At 33.6% G+C, this 18,471-nt stretch overlaps 1 protein-coding gene across 5 annotated transcripts in view; it reads right to left on the bottom strand.

Moving 5' to 3' along the window:
- LOC108603022 (sex determination protein fruitless) overlaps positions 1 to 18,471 on the bottom strand; it is a 115,533-nt gene that overhangs the window by 40,733 nt on the left and 56,329 nt on the right. Inside the window, exon 1 of one of the 5 annotated variants that reach the window (XM_017991424.1) lies at positions 17,653 to 17,751. The exons of the other annotated variants lie outside the window; for them this stretch is intronic. Coding sequence (XP_017846913.1) covers positions 17,653 to 17,660 — 8 coding nt within the window. The 5' untranslated portion in view covers positions 17,661 to 17,751. Of the gene's footprint in view, positions 1 to 17,652; positions 17,752 to 18,471 lie in introns of those variants that run through there. 5 annotated transcript variants of the gene reach the window in all.

The raw sequence follows: 18,471 nt of genomic DNA, 5'->3' as shown, positions 1-18,471 counted from the left end.
AGCGCTATGTTTACTTATCTGAGCGACAGCACATAATAACATGTCTCTGTTATATTATTTACCTCATTATTCTGTTAACAGCAGAGAGTCTTTTTATTATTTACCTTATTCTGTTAACAGCCCAGAGTCTTAAGTATTATTTACCTCATTCTGTTAACATGACTGAGTCTTTTGTATTATTTACCTCATTCTGTTAACGTCACTGAGTCTTTTGTATTATTTACCTCATTCTGTTAACAGCACTGAGTCTTATGTTAACTTATCTGAGCGACATCTCAAGATCAGTGTTGCCATATTAGCTTATTAAAAGCTAGATTCTTTTTTGAAAGTGAAATAGCTTATAGAATTTGGAAATAGCTTATGGCTTGTAATCTAGCTTATTCTAATGTTGGTCAATTGTCTTTTTTTTAGGTCTTCACATGAGTTTACACGCAAATTTTGAGTCTAGCTTATTATAGCTTATTTTTTACCTCAATCTAGCTTATGTTGCCTCTTAAAATCTGGCTCTCTTATACAGCAGCTAGTCTTATGTTACAATAACATGTGGCTGTTAAATCATATGCCTCAATATGTTAACAGCACTTGTCTGTGTTAAAATATATGCTTAACATACTATAAGTTAAGTCTGCTACTAACTTCAGTTCTGTTAACAAATATACAAATTGTTGTTAACATAAGCAACTTGTTGGGTACTGTTAACAGTAATGCAAGTTTATGTTAACTTACAAGGCAATGGCTATGCTTTATATATACTAATGCTCAATTATTTTTAGTAGTATTAAGAATTATTTCCATTGTTAGAACTTAAGCAAATTTATATTAAAATAAATGACTACTAATATGTTAACTTTATAACAATGTGCCACTTTTTTAGTAATGTTAACTATAATGCACATTAATCGCCCCTTTCTTTAACATTTCGCCTGCACATTGTCCATTTAAGCTCTTTGCATATCTATTTAAGCAACTTCTGTTAACATTTACAGTTGCTGCGCTGTCTCTGATTTTAGTTCACTTAAATTGAATGCAGAGTAACGAGCCGCGTGGGCAGTCGCTGAGCCCATTAGAGGCGGCAATGCTCTAAGCAGGTGACAGGCTTTGGTTGCAGTCCGAAAGCCTAAAGTATCTGACAGATGCGCAGCCTGCCCACATGCATTGGCATTTGTTTTTGGCTATGGCTTTTGGAGCTCTTTAAGCATTTGTTTGTTTTTTGCTGACATCATTGTGCGCGGCTTAAGAGATTTGCATAGATTTTGAGCCGCGCACCGCTTGCACTTTAGCTGCAAGTCCACAAACTTGTCTTTAATTAATTTGTATTTATTTGTGTGTGTGTGGCTTTGATGCTTTATGGCTTTATTAGCCTGGCCCGCCTGGTTCGCCTGCCTACGCGACACTTGCAGCCAAGTTGCAGCTTATTTTTAAAATGAAGTCATAAAAAATGTTGCCAGGCACACATTTAAGAATTATGACAGGCAAATGCAATGCATTAAAAAATTGCGCATACGCAATGTGTAGAAGACAAAGTGCTCGTCACATTTGCTTAAACGAAAATTTATCTGTGCGCATTAAAGTTTATTGCACACAAAATGATGGCTATTACTTTTGACCAGCAATTATGACATACGCTGAGAGGGGGGGAGTGGGGGGGTGTGGCGCACGCCACGCTCTATGCTGCGTTTTACTTTTTTATGACAATTTTTTTTTCGGGCATGCAACACTGTTGTTTGCTTTAATGTTGTTGTGCCCTTTGGCTGCTGCTGCTGCTGGCGGCGGCTGCTTTTTGCTTTTTTATGCGCAGCATTTTTTTGCTCCCCTAGCCCTTTGTGCGGTCAGTGGAAAAATGCAAAGCGCAAAAAATTGTTAGCAAGTGTGAAATATCTTACGAGCTTTAATTTCACACTGCATAAGTGAGAGAGTGAGCGAGAGCGCGCATAGTTTTGAATAAAATACAATTACCTGTGCTTAAATCTGCGCATTAAAGTTGATTTTGCATAAGTTTAAATTCAGTTTAATAAGTAGACACTTACCTAGAAATAGAAATAAAATAAATTAGTTTGGCATAAAATAAATAATATAGTTTGCTAATCAGTAAGTCACTAATATGTTTAGTTTGATGCTTTGTGTGTGTATTTTGTTTACATTTTGTTTATTTTATTTACTACTAATGCACTTACAGCTAAGCTACGCGACTTACATAACTCTAAACATACATTTTACATCATAAACAACAACAATTGTTGCTTAAGCTGCAGCTTTGAGTATGAGCTGCATCTTTTATAGTGTTGCAAGCTGCCAGCAAACATGCAACAGCAGCTGTTGTAATTGTAATCAAAAATTATATATAAAAGTAAAAATTAAAGCATAAAATTTGTTACAACTTAAGCTTGAAAACTTAAAATTTTTAAGGCTGTATTAAAGTTATATGTAGTGTTGTATTATATTAATTATTGTTTAACATTCTGTTGTACTAAAATCTGCTATAAGCTTTAATTCATGTCAACCAACAAATTTGCAACAAACTTATGAGACTTAAGTTTGAAAACTTAAAACTTTTGTAGCTGTATAAAGTATTTGTTATTAATGTTATAGGCAGTGAGTGTATATCAGCTATTATTATATCAAAATCTGCTATTAGCTTTAACTCATTAAGTTATGTCAACCAACATAACAATTTGCAACAAACAAACTTATGAGACTTGAGCTTGAAAACTTAAAACTTTTGTAACTTTATAAAGAATTTTTATTAAAGTTATGGCTAGTTAGTGTATATAAGTTATTATTATATCAAAATCTGCTATTAGCTTTAATTCAGCAACAAATTTGCATCAAACTTATGGCACTTATGGTTGAAATTCTTTAGCTTTTGTAACTGTATAAAGAATTTGTATTCAATTTATAAATAGTGAGTGTTTATGTCAGCTAACATGCTGTTATTTAACATTATGTTATACTAAAATCTTCTATTAGCTTTAGTTACAACTTGTGTAGACTTTAGTTTGAAAACTTAAAACTTTTGCAAGCTGCATAAATTAACTTTATTAAATATTTATATTGTTTGTACTGATATCTGGTTTTTATTAAATTTATAGCTAGTTAGTGTTTATGTAAGTTATTGCTTAACATGCTGTTATACTAACATCAGCTATTAGCTTTAGTTACAACTTATGCCAACTTTAGTTTAAAAACTTGAAGCTTTTGAAGTAGTTTTATATTAAGTGTTTATATCAGTTATTGCTTGTACTAACTAGCTGTTATTAGCTGCAACTAATTAAGCTGTGCTGTGTTCGCTTCACAACTCAATTCAAACTCATTAAACAGCTGCCCTTAGAGCCACTGCATATTAATTTCTGCTGCTGCTCCACACACTGTTTGTGCTTAAAATTGGCGTGTGAAATTCCACAAACATTTGCTAGAGAGGCTAAGTGCTGAGGTGCCAAAAGTCAACAGGTGTATATAGGCAATGTAAGCTGGACAAGCAGGCACAACTGTTTGTTTGACTATTTGCCTGCCACTGAATAGTTCAATATTGACTTGCCTCAAGTTGCTGCAGCAGCAAGCAAAGTGTAAGGCACAGCAGCTTGATTAATTAATTGATCAATGCAAATTTAACGTCTTTTTTACAGTTAGAGTGAAAAACCTGTCGAACCTGCTGACTACTGCCTGCAAAATTATTAAAAGGAAATTGTTGACATTCCTGTATAAATATGCAACTGTGCAACGGTAACTGCAACTGCAACTGCAACCTGAATTAGCTGCCCGCCTTATAAGCCTCTAACTCTATTACAAGCCAAGCGGTTCAGTAATGAGAACAAACAACAAACAGCAGCGCTACTCAGCTTATTGTTGTTGTTGTAGCCGCTTGCATTGTAGGACAAACAATTTCCGCTGCTGTTGGCAGGACAGCGGCGCAGTTATTTATAAAAAAAAAATGCACAAGCTTTTTTACGATTCAGCAGTTATCATTATTTTATTTTTTCTAGTTGCTGCTGCTCTTACAACTTGGTCGTGTTGCCTGCCTGCGCTGCTTGTGGGCCAAATAAATTCTATAAGTAATAAGCACAAAGAGTTGCTGCTGCTGAGGCAAGTGCAACAGGCAGCCACAACGAACGTTCGTTGTCGTGAACAGTTAGAAACATTGGCGATTGGCGCTGCAACTGGTTTGGAGCAGCAGCAGCAGCTACGGCAGCAAGTGCGGCAACATCCACCTACTGCCACTTGGCAAACCTTTGCAGCAGCAAAAATGAAAAAAAATATGCTTGGCCAAAAGGGTATTTCGTGCGATCTACAACAACAACAACATGTTTAGTTTTTACGCTCTATGGCCCAGGCTTGAAGCCAGTTCGTGCAGTTTTTGTTGCAAGCCGCAGCAGCTAGATAAAAATGCAGTTAATAAAACTGTAAAAACTGGACGCATGCGCAGCCACACACACACACATGCATGTTATGCATACACACACACTTTAGTTGCAGCATAAGCAAGTGCAGCAGGCGCAGCTTTGCGCCTTTTGCAACGCCACTTAATTGCCTGTTTGCATTTCAGTTAAGTTGCAACTTTGGCGTTGGCGTTGCCAGCCTGTCAGGCTTTACATTTAAACAAAGCATTTTTTTTACTGCATTCTTATTCTTATACACATATTTTGATGTCGTCATTAAACTGACCTTCAGTCATTAACGAGCAGCATAAACTCAAAAGCAAATTTGGCCACAAGCGTAACCAACAGCCAAAACCTGTTGACCAAACAGCTGCAACTATTATAGTAAAATTAACTAAGCTATGTCTTTTTTTTTTTGGCAACACTTTACAGTGTTGATATATGCAAAATACATACACAAAATTTTGCTGAATTAATTTCGCATTAGAACACGCGCATGCAACAAAACCAAAAACAGTTGCAATGCCAAAGCCAAAGGGGCACACAAAGCTTAAACATTGCACGCCTCGCTGGGCTTTTATGCAAAAATTTCGGTTAAAAGCAAATATAATAACTAAAATATTAAAAACTTGTTTGCCGCGCTAAAATAAATAGCGCTAAGCAGCTATAAATTAAATAGCAGATTACGTGAATCGTCTGATAATTTTTATAAAAAGAGTAGAAACAAATTTGTATAGCTTAGCTTATAATTAAACTATTAAACACTGATTTTATTGCTAATAAATAAAGGCGGCATATTAAATACTCTAAAAGTAAGACCACCCATACAAAAACATTGTTGAAATTTGTGTGAAGCAGCAATCAACAATAAATTCAACAACAAACGATTCTTATGCGAAAAATACTTAGCTAAAATTTGAATGCATTACTTAAGCTGAAAATTCTACAATAAATAACATTGGTGAAATGTAAAATTCACCAACAACCAATAAAATCAACAGATAATCTGTTTTGATTCTTATTTGAAAACATAGCTGAAATTTCAATGCATTACTCAAGCTAAAATTTCTACAAAACGTAACGTTGTTGAAATCACCAACAAAATAAACAATTGTTACCCAACCACACAGTAGAAATACAATTGGTGTATTTTTTTTTTAATACGCGTCTAAAATTTCGAATTAATTTGTATAAAATGTTGTTTATATTTGAATCAACAACAAATAATCAAAAATTTATACCAAGCGTTGTAGAAATACGATTGGTGTAGTTTTTTTTTCAATAAGAGTCTTAAGTTTCTTTTAGATTTGTATGAAATGTTGTTAAGATTTCAAACAACAACAAATAATCAACAATTTATAACGCGCGTACTGTAGAAATACGATTGGTGTAGTTTTTTTATATCTAAAATACGTTAAAAATTTGTATAAAAGTTGTTCAGATCTTATTCATCAACAAAATCATTAATTAATACCAACCGTATTCTATTAGGTTGGTATAGTTTTTTATACAAAGTCTAAAATTCCTATTAAATTTGTATAAAATTTTGTTGAGATTTTAAACATTTTCTTTCTTTTTCCTATAACTCATTGCTTTGCAATTTGTAGGCTCAAGCGCTTAGCCTGCCTAGTGAAGTGAATTGTTGAACAATTGTTGAGTTTTTGCTTTTTGCCTACGAAAGCCAAAGTGTTGGACATTTATGACCATCAAAGCGACACATTTACAACACTTCAGTGCCATGTCTACTTCTGCTTGTAAGGCCCCCTAGTGCCGCTTTGGGCTGTCGAACACTAACATAAATGTTGTTGTATATTATTAAACTTTTAGTTTATGACTTTGTGTGGCCGGCGCTAACCAAAAGACCTTCAATTGCTGGATTTTTGGCGTGTGGCGCCAGGGGTATAACATTGTAAGCCGAGCGTGGCCCAAGCCCGCAGCTGCGTCAACAGAAAGTGGCAAAAAGTGCGCTCGCATTTTGTTTAAACAAATCAGCGAAAAATTTGTTTTGGGCCAAGTTTGTTGGCGCTTGTAAGCGTAAAATTGCTGAGCAACAACAGCAAAAAACAAAAAATAGCAGCAACAACAGCAAAAATATTTACATTGTGCAAAAGCAAAAGCGTTAAAAATTCGTTACAGTTGTTTTTATTTAAATAAATTTATTTACTGTGCTGTTCTAATTAAATAATTTTTTTTATAAAATTGCAGGCAATATAAAAAATGTATTTTTTTTTATAAATAACATAACGGCTGCCTAGCATGTTGCTCATTGTTATGTTTGAAGGCTACAATAGCAATAACAATATATTAAGCGTTTACTTTATTGCCAAATTAGTGAGCACAAGAAACAAACAACAACAACAAGCGCTTCATATAACGCCGTCGGCAATTTTAGCATAAAATGTGTGTCAGCAAGGTAAAGGGCGTTCAATGGTAGCAGCAGCACCTACAACACCCCCCCCCCTCTGCACGCCCATGTACAAGCCCGCAGCCCGCTCGCTGAGTCGCCGCTGTAAACATTTGAATATCTAATATGCTGGCAGGCCCATTTTACATTTGTTGTTGCTGTTTTAATTTATTTTTTTTGTTTTGTTATGCGCTGTTGTTGTTTATTGAAATTCGCTACGATTTACAAGATATTTTGCCACACTGACCGACTGACAAAAGCAAAGCCATGAACGTTGTGCTAACCTTGTAAGAAATGATTGTTTGTTGTTAATGGAAATGCGCAAAGAAACGCGTTAATGTAATGTTAATATATGATAGTAGACTTGCTCAAAAGTTTAAATTTAAACTATTTAAATGTTATACAAAAGCTAAATTTAGCTTAAGCTACAAAGAAAATAAAGAGCAAACTTCATAAATTTTAATAGATTCAAGCTTTAAGTTTGTTTGGGCAATTTTCTAGTCGCTATAAGCAGTTTATAATGAACTCATAACTCATTTGATAAAACAGTAAAAATATAGTTAAAACTGCATAGATCTTAAGTTTGAGCTCAAAGAAAATAATTTAATAATCGCTAAATTCTTAATAGATCCAAGCTTTAGAATTGTTTTTGTAATTTCTGTTTTCCTAAAACAATAAAAATATAGCGAAAACTTCATAGATTTTAGCACAAGCGAGCTTTAAGTTTAAATTTAAACTATTAAATATTAAAATATAGAGGAAGTCCCATAGATCTTTGCTTGAGCTTAAATAAAATAATGAGCATACACGCTAAATTTTAATTTTTTTGCAATTTCTGGTTTTATAACAAGTTGAAGTTAACTCATAAGTTTGGTAAAATAGTAAAAATAAAGATACTCGCTACTAAATTTTAATAGAATTAAGCTGTAAGTTTGTTTTGGCAATTTCAGGTTTCTATAAGAAGTTAAAGTGAACTCAATAGTTTTGTAAAACATTAAAAATATACAGAAAATCCCATAGATCTAAGCTTGAGCTTAAAGCAAATAATGAATATGCCCGCTAAATTGTAATAGATCCAAGCTTTAGATTTGTTTTGCCAATTTGTGTTTTTAAAACATTAAAAATATAGCGTACATATATCTTAGCTTTAAGTTTGCTTAAGCTAATGCAGTTGCCTTCATGATTTTCAACGCAATCTTTGGTTTAGTCAAGAAGTTCGGCATCAAATGAAACAAAAACATTTGCATATTTACTATATATGTAATTTACAGCAGTCAGCAAGTGACAGCAAACGCGTTGCGGCTGCCACTCGAGTGTGTGTGTGTGTGTGTTGACAATAGTGAAAACTTGGCTAAGTCGCAATGTCTGTGGTTGTTTGTTTGAGTTTTGATTTGCACAGCATTTTTGCTTGCCACAAGTTGCAACAAGCAGCGGCTTGTAAAGTGGCTAACCGAAGCGCAGAAATTTGGGCTTGACTGACTTAGCGCAACTCAAAAGTAAATATATATAAACATATGTGTGTGTGTGTGTGCAGCATGTGGCATGACTCAATTAATCTTTATATGCACAAAAAGTGTCCAGACACTGGCGCAGTCAACACGCCCAGTCTGGAGCTCATCACAGGCAGCAGCAGCGCTAAGTTGACAACGCCAGGGATTATGCAAAAGTTGTTTTGGAATGCTGTACACTTAATAATAATACACAAGCACACACACATATACATACACACACACATGCGCAAAGTTAGTGTGATTCATAGCAGCCCAAAAGTTTTAGCTCAAAATATATTTTTGTATGAACTTTAAGTTGTGTTTATTTAATTTCTTGACCATACACAACAAACAGCGCCAGTAATTATATTTATATATATATTAATTAACTAATAAGCAGCAGCAAATACATTTGCGTTTTGTCTTGATTTTTATTTGTTTTATTTTGCTGCTGACGGCACTTCCGCTGCAATTAAAGCGCTAACTACAAAATGCTGCGGCTGGGGCTGGCTGGAAGCCATCTCGGAATTGCTGACAGCGCAGTGTGTGTGTGTGTGTATGTGTGCATATATATAAATAAAGTAAACATATTTACAAGCGTGCCAACACACTTGCAATAATTTGCAGCGACAGCCCAAAATGCTAATGACAAATGCAGCCAAGTGGTCGCTCGCTTGGCTACTTGGCCGGGTCGAGTCGACACTTCACACTTAATAAGACATAACTTGTGCAACTTTATGTGTGCAGCAGCGTATCTAGTTTTTAATGCGTGGGCGCCAGCGCACTATATAAAAATTAGATATAAAATGTTTGTGTTTTTTTGGGTTAGGCATGGGCATAAACCATAAGCAACTGTCAGAGTACAGCAGACGACAATTTAATTTCGTAGCATCTTTTGTTTAGCATTTAAAAATTGCTGCAGACAGGCGAGATTTTGATAAACTACAAGCGTCCCACGCAGCGTATGCGTAATGCATGTTATTAATTATACGCAGCGTACAATTGACAACAGCTTAGAATTGACATTTACCATAATTGTTGGAATTAACAGCTGCTTTGCATTCACTTTCATCCACTCCAGCAGCATTTGGCACTCTCGCTTTCATCTGCAGCTAATGATGCCAACGCCTGTCATTTCAAAAACTGTCACAAAGCTGTCACATCGATAATGAATACCTCGACGCTGCCCACTTGAGTGCAATGTTTTGACAAATTACCCTATGCCTATGTCTATGTTGCCACTTGCAACGAACAATTACTCAAGCAGCGCTTGCTGCAAGTGAAAAATATGCAGCAATTGCTGTGGAAAGTTCGCAAGCTGATCAACGGCTAACATACGCTGTAAAGTTAAAAGGAGCAGCTACAGAATGACAGTGAGTTGAAGCTAACATAACATTAACATAACAGTTTAATCGAAATCGCTTCGAGAGTGAAATATTGAGAAGAGCACAAGATCAATTAAATTAAATGCATATACATAGCATAAATGTATTTAAAACTTGTAATTTAATTTTCTACATTTATCTAGTAAAATAAATTGTCGTATTAGTTGTAGTTTCCTCGAACTTCTAGCTAATTGTTTAAGCAACGAGCCCAGATTAATCGAAATCTAGTCGAGAGTGTCGTTCAAATTTATATAAAAATAAAACTTTAATATATTTAAAATGTGTAATTTAATTTTCTACATTAATCTAGTAATATTAATAGTCGTTTTAGTTGTAGTTTCATCGAACTTCGATATGGAATCGAGTGTATTAAATCACAATTTAAATCCAATTAAAATCAAAATAATATTTTTATATATTTAAAATATTTAATTTAATTTTCTGCATAAATCAAGTAATATTAGTTGTAGTTTCTTAGAACTTCTAGCTAACCGCTTAAGCACCGAGTGCAGATTAATCGAAAACGAGTCGAGATTGTGGTCTGGATCAATCAAATTTAAATCAAAATGAAACTTTAATATATTTAAAATTTTTTAATGAATTTTCTACATTATTCTAGTAATATTAATGGTCGTTTGTATTTTCTTTGAATTTCTAGCTAAACCAAGTGCAGACTAATCGAAATCGAGTCGATTTGTAAAGAGCTGCATCAATCAAATTGAAATCAATAATAAACTTTAATTCATTTAAAATTTGTAATTTGATTTTCTACATAAATTAAGTAAGTTCTAGTTTCTTTGAACTTCTAGCTTAAGCCCCAAACCCAGATTAATCGATATGGAATCGAGAGTGTTAAATTGTGAAGAGCATGAATCAAATTTAAATCCAAATTAAACTTTAATATATTTAAAATTTGTAATTTAATTTTCTACATTAATTTTGTATGTAGTAAGTAAGGCCTAAGCCCAAAGCCCCTCACTAACTTTTAGCTTAGGGTATGACCAGCCTTAATACCTAATGCTAATGCCTTAACACATTCAATTCTTTTACTAAACAGCGCCCAAATACAAAAAGTGTGGGCTCTACACAATATATTTAGCTATATGTACCTAAAATTTACACATACACATATCTTTTTGTTTTTTGCTATTTTGCATGCAAGTTTTTCAACTGTCAACAAAATTGGGTCAAATTAATAATGACAGAAAATGCGTGTAGAAAATGTTGTGAGCAAGTAATGCGTGCTACACAGACATAGGCATATTAAAAATAAAATACAAACATATCTATACACACACACACACACCTAGCCAATTTTTGCTATAATAAATTTCTTAAAAAAAAAAAGTGAAAAAACGAACGCGCGCTAAAGCAAAAACTTAATTAAATGCTGTACAGCCAAGAACACACCGTTGTGACACTTTCGATTTCAATTCGAACACAATTTAGCGCTACTTATATATGCATGTGTGTGTGTGTTTGTATATGTGTCTGTAGTTAGACAGCAGCGTCGTCTTGGCCGCATTGTCAGTAAAAGTTTTTGAAGGTGGCAAGCGATGCGACAGGTGCAAATGCTGGCGACAATTTTTAATGAGCTGCAAAAGGCAACGTTATTTACATATAAACAAATTCATTTTGTCGTTTTTGTTTATATATTTACAAAGCAATTTTAAGCATGTGCTGGCTGCATTTTATTTATATAGCACACACAGGCGGCAGTTTATTAAATGCATATTTATTATGTCACAATCACAATCAAATCACAAAATCAACTTAAAAGGCGTATTAAAATAATTAAAACTTAAATTTGCTTATTCAAATGCCACTCGGCTTACAGCTGGCATTATTCATAAAACAAAGGCAACTACATTAAAAAAACATAACGAGTATACAAAAAAGTTAATTAATAAAACAAAAAAAAGCAAGAGCAGCTATGCAGGCATTGCTTAAAATTTTGTTGTTGAATTTAAACTTTAGTGCTATGCTCTATGTTATTAAAAAAATATTTAGAAAAAAGCAGCTTATAAAAATAAATAACCAAAAATTTGTTGCTAACTTTACTGAGCTATAACATTTTAATTTTAATACAAAATAATAATAATAATTAACAATATATTTCGAAAATTTTTTTGCTTTATTCTATGTTATTAAAATAATATTTAGTTGATTATGATTATAAAAATAAACAATCAAAAAATGTTTGTGGAATTTACTGAGCTGTAACATTTTAATTTTAATACCAAATATTAAAAATTAATAATACAAAACAAAAGAAAAAGCAGCAGCATTGTTGACAATTTTGTTGTTGAGTTTTAACTTTAGTAATTGAATTGAAAATAAATAACCAAAAAATGTTTGCTGACTTTACTGAGCTGTAACACTTTATATACTCAAAATTTAAAGTGTATTTACTCGTCGACTTGACACAAAACGTAGCTAATCATTATCTTTTGTTGTTGCCTTGCTTATATTGCTTCCTCTTCCAGATTTGTGTGCAGTCTGAGCAACGTAATAGGTTTAAAAAACTTACACATATACAAAAAAATTTAAATAAACAAAAAAATCAACAACAGTAACAGCAGCAGCAGCAACAACAACAAAAAGAGCAGCAAACAAAAAAAGCAAAAGCAAAAGAAAAATTTCAAGGTCAGCAGCGAAACGTGCATGCAAAAATTAAGCGAAAAAAATACAATAAAAAAATAAAACAGACACACACAAAAAGGCAAAGCTAAAGAGAGTGAAAGAGAGAGAGCGAGAGAAGTAAGAAGCAAACTAAACTGTGCTGCTGGTGCGACTTAAGTTTAATTAACAAAATTAATGCATTTACATATGCATAAAATGCATGTGTGTGTGTGTGTGTGTGTAGTAGTAGTTAAGTAGTTCATTCATAATACGCGCGCTTAAGTTTAATTTTTAAGCCAAGCAAAGTTTTATGAGCTGAGCTGAACAAAATTTCACACAATAAGCAGCGAGCAGACACAAACTATACATAAGCATGTGTGTGCGTGTGTGTGTGTAAGCTCAAGAGAGAGAGAGCGCGCGCGCTACAGGCAACAAGGCCCGACTTCGGGGCTACACTTGTCCTTGAACGTTAAGCTACAAGCAAAAGAAGATCACCAAAAAAAAAATGCCAAAATGAGCAGCCAAAGCAACGTCGACAGCGACGCAAGCGCAGCAGCAGCTTTGAGCATGCAGTCAGCGTTAGCGTCGACGCCATTAGACGCAGCGGCGCGTACAGCGCTTGGGCTTGGCCGCGCTGCGCAGAGAACCGAACCAACTGTCGTTTCGTTTGTTGTTGTTGTTGTGAGCATAAATTCGCAAAGTATGCGAAATTTATTAGGGTCTGCTCGCATGGGCTGCGCTGCTGCTGCTGTTGCTGTTGTTGTCGTGTCTTGTCTAATTTAAAGTTCACACACACACACACACAGGCACACACAGGCACATTGTGTGCGCTTGTGTAACTGAATACACTTAAAAAAACCCGAAATAGCTAACAACAAGAACAACTACTACATGTAGCAACAAAAACAACAACAGCGACATTAAAACAGGCAGCTCTTTTAATTTTTATTGATGTGTATTTGCCAAATTTTTAGCAAAAGGCAAACCAATATACATATATACTATATATGTATATGTAAACATATATAGCTGCATTTGCTTAGGTTCTCGCGTTCGCTACGTTTTTTATGTTTGTGTAAATGTATTCACTATCACACTATATATATATGTATATATGTGTGTGTGCTGCTTTTTTGGCAGTTTTTTTTTTTTGCTTAGCGTGTGCATGTGTGTGTGTGAATTAAACAAATGATAATGATAGCGCATACGCGCGTGTTAAGCAGCGTTTTTAATGTAAGCATTTATATATAAAAAATACCGTTGCACATTCAACGCTGTTATCAGTTCAAATTTATATATTAAATTAGTTGTGCTGCTTTTGTTTGCTTTTAACTTCTTGTTAGTTGCTATTACATTTTAGTTAAACGCACTTTATGCTGCCAGTCAAGTTAGTTGCCATTTGAAAAACACAACAACTTGAAAACCTAATTCAAAAACATGTTTTAACCTTTTATGCTTTGGCTGGCGTGCAAAACTTTAACTCAAATTGGTCAAGCGGCGCAGCAACTTTACAAGTTCCAAGCCAAATACACACACACACACACACACACACACACACACTTATAAAAGCAGAACAAGGCAAAAGGGTAAAAACGTAGCACGCCAAAAATTTGCAAAAAATATAAAAAAAAGACACAAAGCTGCGTCGTCTTGTCGTCGACAGCGCTGCTCGCTGTCAAAACCTTTTCGAGCAGCAGCGCGATGGCGACTTAGACGTGACTTACAAACTAAATGCGCAGCGCTCAAGGTTAAAAGCTGTTTATTTGTAAGCCAACAATCAACTGAGCCCAATAGCTCTAACAGCAGCAGCAGCCGCAGCAGCGACGGCGGCGGCGGCGGCGGCAGCAACAAATGAAACTGAAAACGCCAAAATACAAAAAAAAGAGCAGCAGCAAAAAAATACTCAATTTAGTTTAGAGGATTTTGGGGCTGGGCTAACAGACGATCAAATTGACTTTAAAAGCGGCAAGCAGCAGCTTTAGGCAAATTTTAGAATCTGCAGCAGCGCAAATTGTTTTTTTTAATGAGTAGTCTAAGCTTGATTTAGGCTCTTAAAGTGTTAACTGCAATGCAAAAGATTGGCAGCATTAACATTGTTTAAAAAACTGCAGCAAAATATATTAAAAAACTAATTAAGCTGCTGAGTTTATATTTAATATATAAAGCATTAAATTCTTTGATTTTAAGCATTTAATAACTCTTTAAAAATTGCATTACTTATAATAATAACAGCAACATTATTTAAAAAATTTTATAATTTTTGATTGAATAGGCTTAAATTTAATTTGTTATCTTTGTTTTGAATAAACGCTTTAAAAATTTCATTACTAAGCGTAATAATAACAGAAACATTAATTACAAAATTGTATAATTCTTGATTAGAAATGGGTTAAACTTTTTAAAAATTTCATTACTAAGCGTAATAATAACTAAAATATTAATTACAGTAGCTGCTAATTTTTGGTAGGCAGCTTTGCATTAATAATTTTTTATATATTTTTAATAAAAATTTGATTTAAATTTAAATAAGCTAAGGCTTTGTGCTCTCATCAAATTCTAACTCTCTGATGTCAGCAAATGCAACAAATTCTAACTACAATTCAAAAAGTTGACTGCAATATTCTTTCTAAAAGTTTCCAAAAACTTTTGTGCATCATACAGTAAAAATATAAATGAAAAGCTAATTAAGTTAATGGGATCATACTTCATTTAAAAAAGGTTTTAAGTCTTTCCTTTTTAAATTACAAACTATACTTATGATAACTGTTTAAAAATTAATTAATTCCTCATTAATTTCAGCAATTTCTAATGCCTGATGAGTTGCATAGATTTAGAAATTAATTTGTTATATTTTAATTCCCCTTATAAAATGTTTTTTATTTAAATCGAATTCTTACTCTCTAAGTTGTCAGTAAATCATCAAAAAATTCTAACTAAAATTCAAAACGTTTGACAGCAGCAACATTTGTGTGCGCTGCAGCCCTGGTTTTGTGTTTATTAACAAAAGAAGCTGTTGCCTAGAAATGTTGGGCGTTATTTGCAAACTATTGTTGTAAGTCAAATGCAATTGGCAACAATAAGCTCATAATAAATGAAATGTGTTGCTGTTGTTATTGCTGCTGCTGCTGTTGTCGTTGTCTATAAAATTGATTGCTTGTTGGCTTTATGTGGCGCGATAAAATGGCTTACAATTAATTAACGCAATATCAATGTGTGGCTAAAAGAAAAATCGTGTTGCACAAAATCAAGCTAAACAAATGATTCAACTTTAACCTGACCCTGCATGTCTGTCACAGCAGCAGCAGCAACACAAGCAGCAGCAGCAACAGCAACAGCTGCAGAATGACATCATTGCGTTTGTTTTAAACAAATAGCAGTAAGTATTTAAAATGCTATAAATTACACAAACAGCATTTGACCAAAATTGTGTGTTTTGCATTGATTAGACAATGTGCCACCCACAACAGCAACATGCACAGCAGCAACATTTGCACGCCTGCGCAATATGCAAGCTGTCAAAATATCAATTACAACTAACAACAACAACAACTGCGTTAGTTGTAGGTGCCACAATTCAAATTATTCAATTAGCATGCATTGCGTATGTTCATCTATTTTAAATTGATGACGTCGCTGCTGCTGCTGCTGCCCCTATTTACAACACATAACTCGCCATAAACATAGTCAGCTTCAGTCTCTCGATTGCTGCTAGTTTGTCCTTCACAAGCCGTTGACTAAATTGGAATTGATTTGGCAACGATTTCGAGCGCAGCCAATTTGACTTTGACCATATGGGCGCGTTTAGCTGCCAAATGGCCAAACAGCAGCTTGTGGTACTCAAATAGCTGCAATAACTACAAATGAAGCTAATTTTTGTTGCATAGAAACATTAATTTAAGCGCCCAGCTGAGCTGAATCTGCGGGCCACCAACTAGTTGGCAGTTGAAGTTGTTACAAATAAGCTAAAGTAATATTTAATATTTGCACAAGCTTTGAAATTGATTAAAGTGAATTCTTTATGCTCTAACTAACTTTTTACATATATAAACTGTTTAGTCGTTTAATCAATCAAATTTAATTAAATCAAATTATGTCACTTTACTTAAACAATTATATTATGAAGCTTAAGTTCTAGTCAAATGGCATCAATTGCAACATTTTGCTAGAATATTAAAACCATTTTTAACAATTTTAGAAACTATATGTATTTTGTATTTTAAAACTTTTTCATTCAATTGCAGCTTTTCTACTTTTTGTCATCGTTCTCTAATCAAAAGCGTTGTTTACAAATTTCCGATAGTTTATGTATAAGAATTTGAAACTTTTTGCAGCAATTAAATCGAAAATTTTCAAAAACTAAAAACGAGTTGCACAAATTTTGGAGTATTATAGTCAGTGCTAAGCGTTTGAAACTTTTGCCTAAGACATTCAATTAAAGCTTTGCTACTTTTTATGATCGTTCTCAGACTAAAAGTGATCTTTACTTTGAAGGAGTATATAGTAATATCTTTCATTTGAGGTAGTATATAGTAGTTATACCTAAGCATTTGAAACTTTTAGAAGATATTAAATCTATCTTGTTGTTCGAAAGTGTAATTAGTGATAATTTTCTGGGGCTAAAAACGAGCTGCACAAATTTTCTGGAGATTATAGAAGGGAAGAGCTAAGCGTTCGAAACCTTTTCTTAAGATATTCAATTAAAGTTTTGAAATCGTTCTCGAGTTCGAAAGCGATTTTTACAAATTTTTGATAGTTTTGTGTTAGTTCTAAGCATTCGAAAACTTTTTAAAGCAATTGCATATTTTTTGCTTTTTAAAAGTGCAGATTAGTGCAGATTTTCTGGGATTGAAATAGAGCTGCACAAATTTTTGTATATTGTAGTTAGAGCTAAGCATTTGAAAATTTTTGAAACAATTGAAGCTTTTTTGTTGTTTTTGTAATTAGTGTAAATTCTCGGCGATTGAAAACAAGCTTTATATATTTTAGAAATATATAGTAGTCAGATCTAAGCGCTTGATAATTTTGAATTGACAACTTTAATTGTATTTTTCTAGTTGCTTAGAATCCATAACAGCTTTGCTGCTTTAAAAATATATTTAAGAACTTCAATAAATGATCGAGTATAACTGATTTAAGAACTTTCACAAATGATCGAGTATAACTAATTTTGAGAACTTTAACAAATGATCGAATATAACTAATTTTAGAACTTTTGTATTAAAGTTATTTGCTATTTTATTCGACATTGCTTATCAAATTTGAAGGCAAACGATTAAAAAGTTTGATACATCAATTTTGAAACTATTACGTAGATCGCTTATATATATACTTTATATTATTTATAATTTTTAATGCTTTATGTTAGTTTTAGCACCCACCTGGTCATATTCGCAATGAAATTAACTGTAGTTTTGACTAAACGCTAATGTTATAAAACATTTGCAGCTCTTGGTGCGTTGAAATTAAGAAATTGAGTTTCAGTGTAGTCACTTTTGAGAGTCTGTGTCCTTTATGTGATTTATGTGTATGTTTGTTTAGCACCCAATTGTTATAATGTTTGTAGCAAAATAATATTAAATACACTCGCGCATTTCTCAGGCGTGCGGCGGACTCAGACTACGTGCGACTTGCTACGCGAGCGGCAGTAAAAATTTTTATTTGCTGCAAAGAAGACGAAGGCGAGCAAATTCATTTCATTTAAATTGTTGTTGGCATTTTTGGAAAATTATTACACAAGTTTTTGCAGCGATAGAGAGAGAGAGAGAGCGAGAGAGAGCAAGCAAATTAATAAATAAATAAATATGAAATGCAGCAGCAGCAGAATTGAGCACAGACACTAATTAGTGCGACTTTTTTTTTACATATAATAACTATATAGTAGCTATAGCTTGTAATGCTGCTGCTAAGCACACAAAACCAATTTGAAGCGCTTTAGACTGAGCGCTGCCAATTCGCAAGTAAACACAATAAATAACATAATTTAAAATATAAAAAAAAAAGCACACAAAGCGAGTAGCTATGTTTGTATATAAAACTTGCCAAAAAAGCAAAAAAAAAATTGATTTTGAGCGTTATGCGCACAAAGCTTACAAAGCTACTCGGCATTAGTGAATCAAGGGCATATTGAAACAGCGTCGACGTCGCTGCCAGCGTCGCTGTTTTGCGCTACCTACACCCTTGAAGCTGCTTACAGCAGT

The sequence above is a fragment of the Drosophila busckii genome, chromosome 3R (assembly GCF_011750605.1).
Source record: "Drosophila busckii strain San Diego stock center, stock number 13000-0081.31 chromosome 3R, ASM1175060v1, whole genome shotgun sequence".
Classification (NCBI taxonomy): domain Eukaryota; kingdom Metazoa; phylum Arthropoda; class Insecta; order Diptera; family Drosophilidae; genus Drosophila; species Drosophila busckii.
Note: the sequence above shows the minus strand (reverse complement) of the source record. Positions and strands in the feature narration are given on the sequence as shown.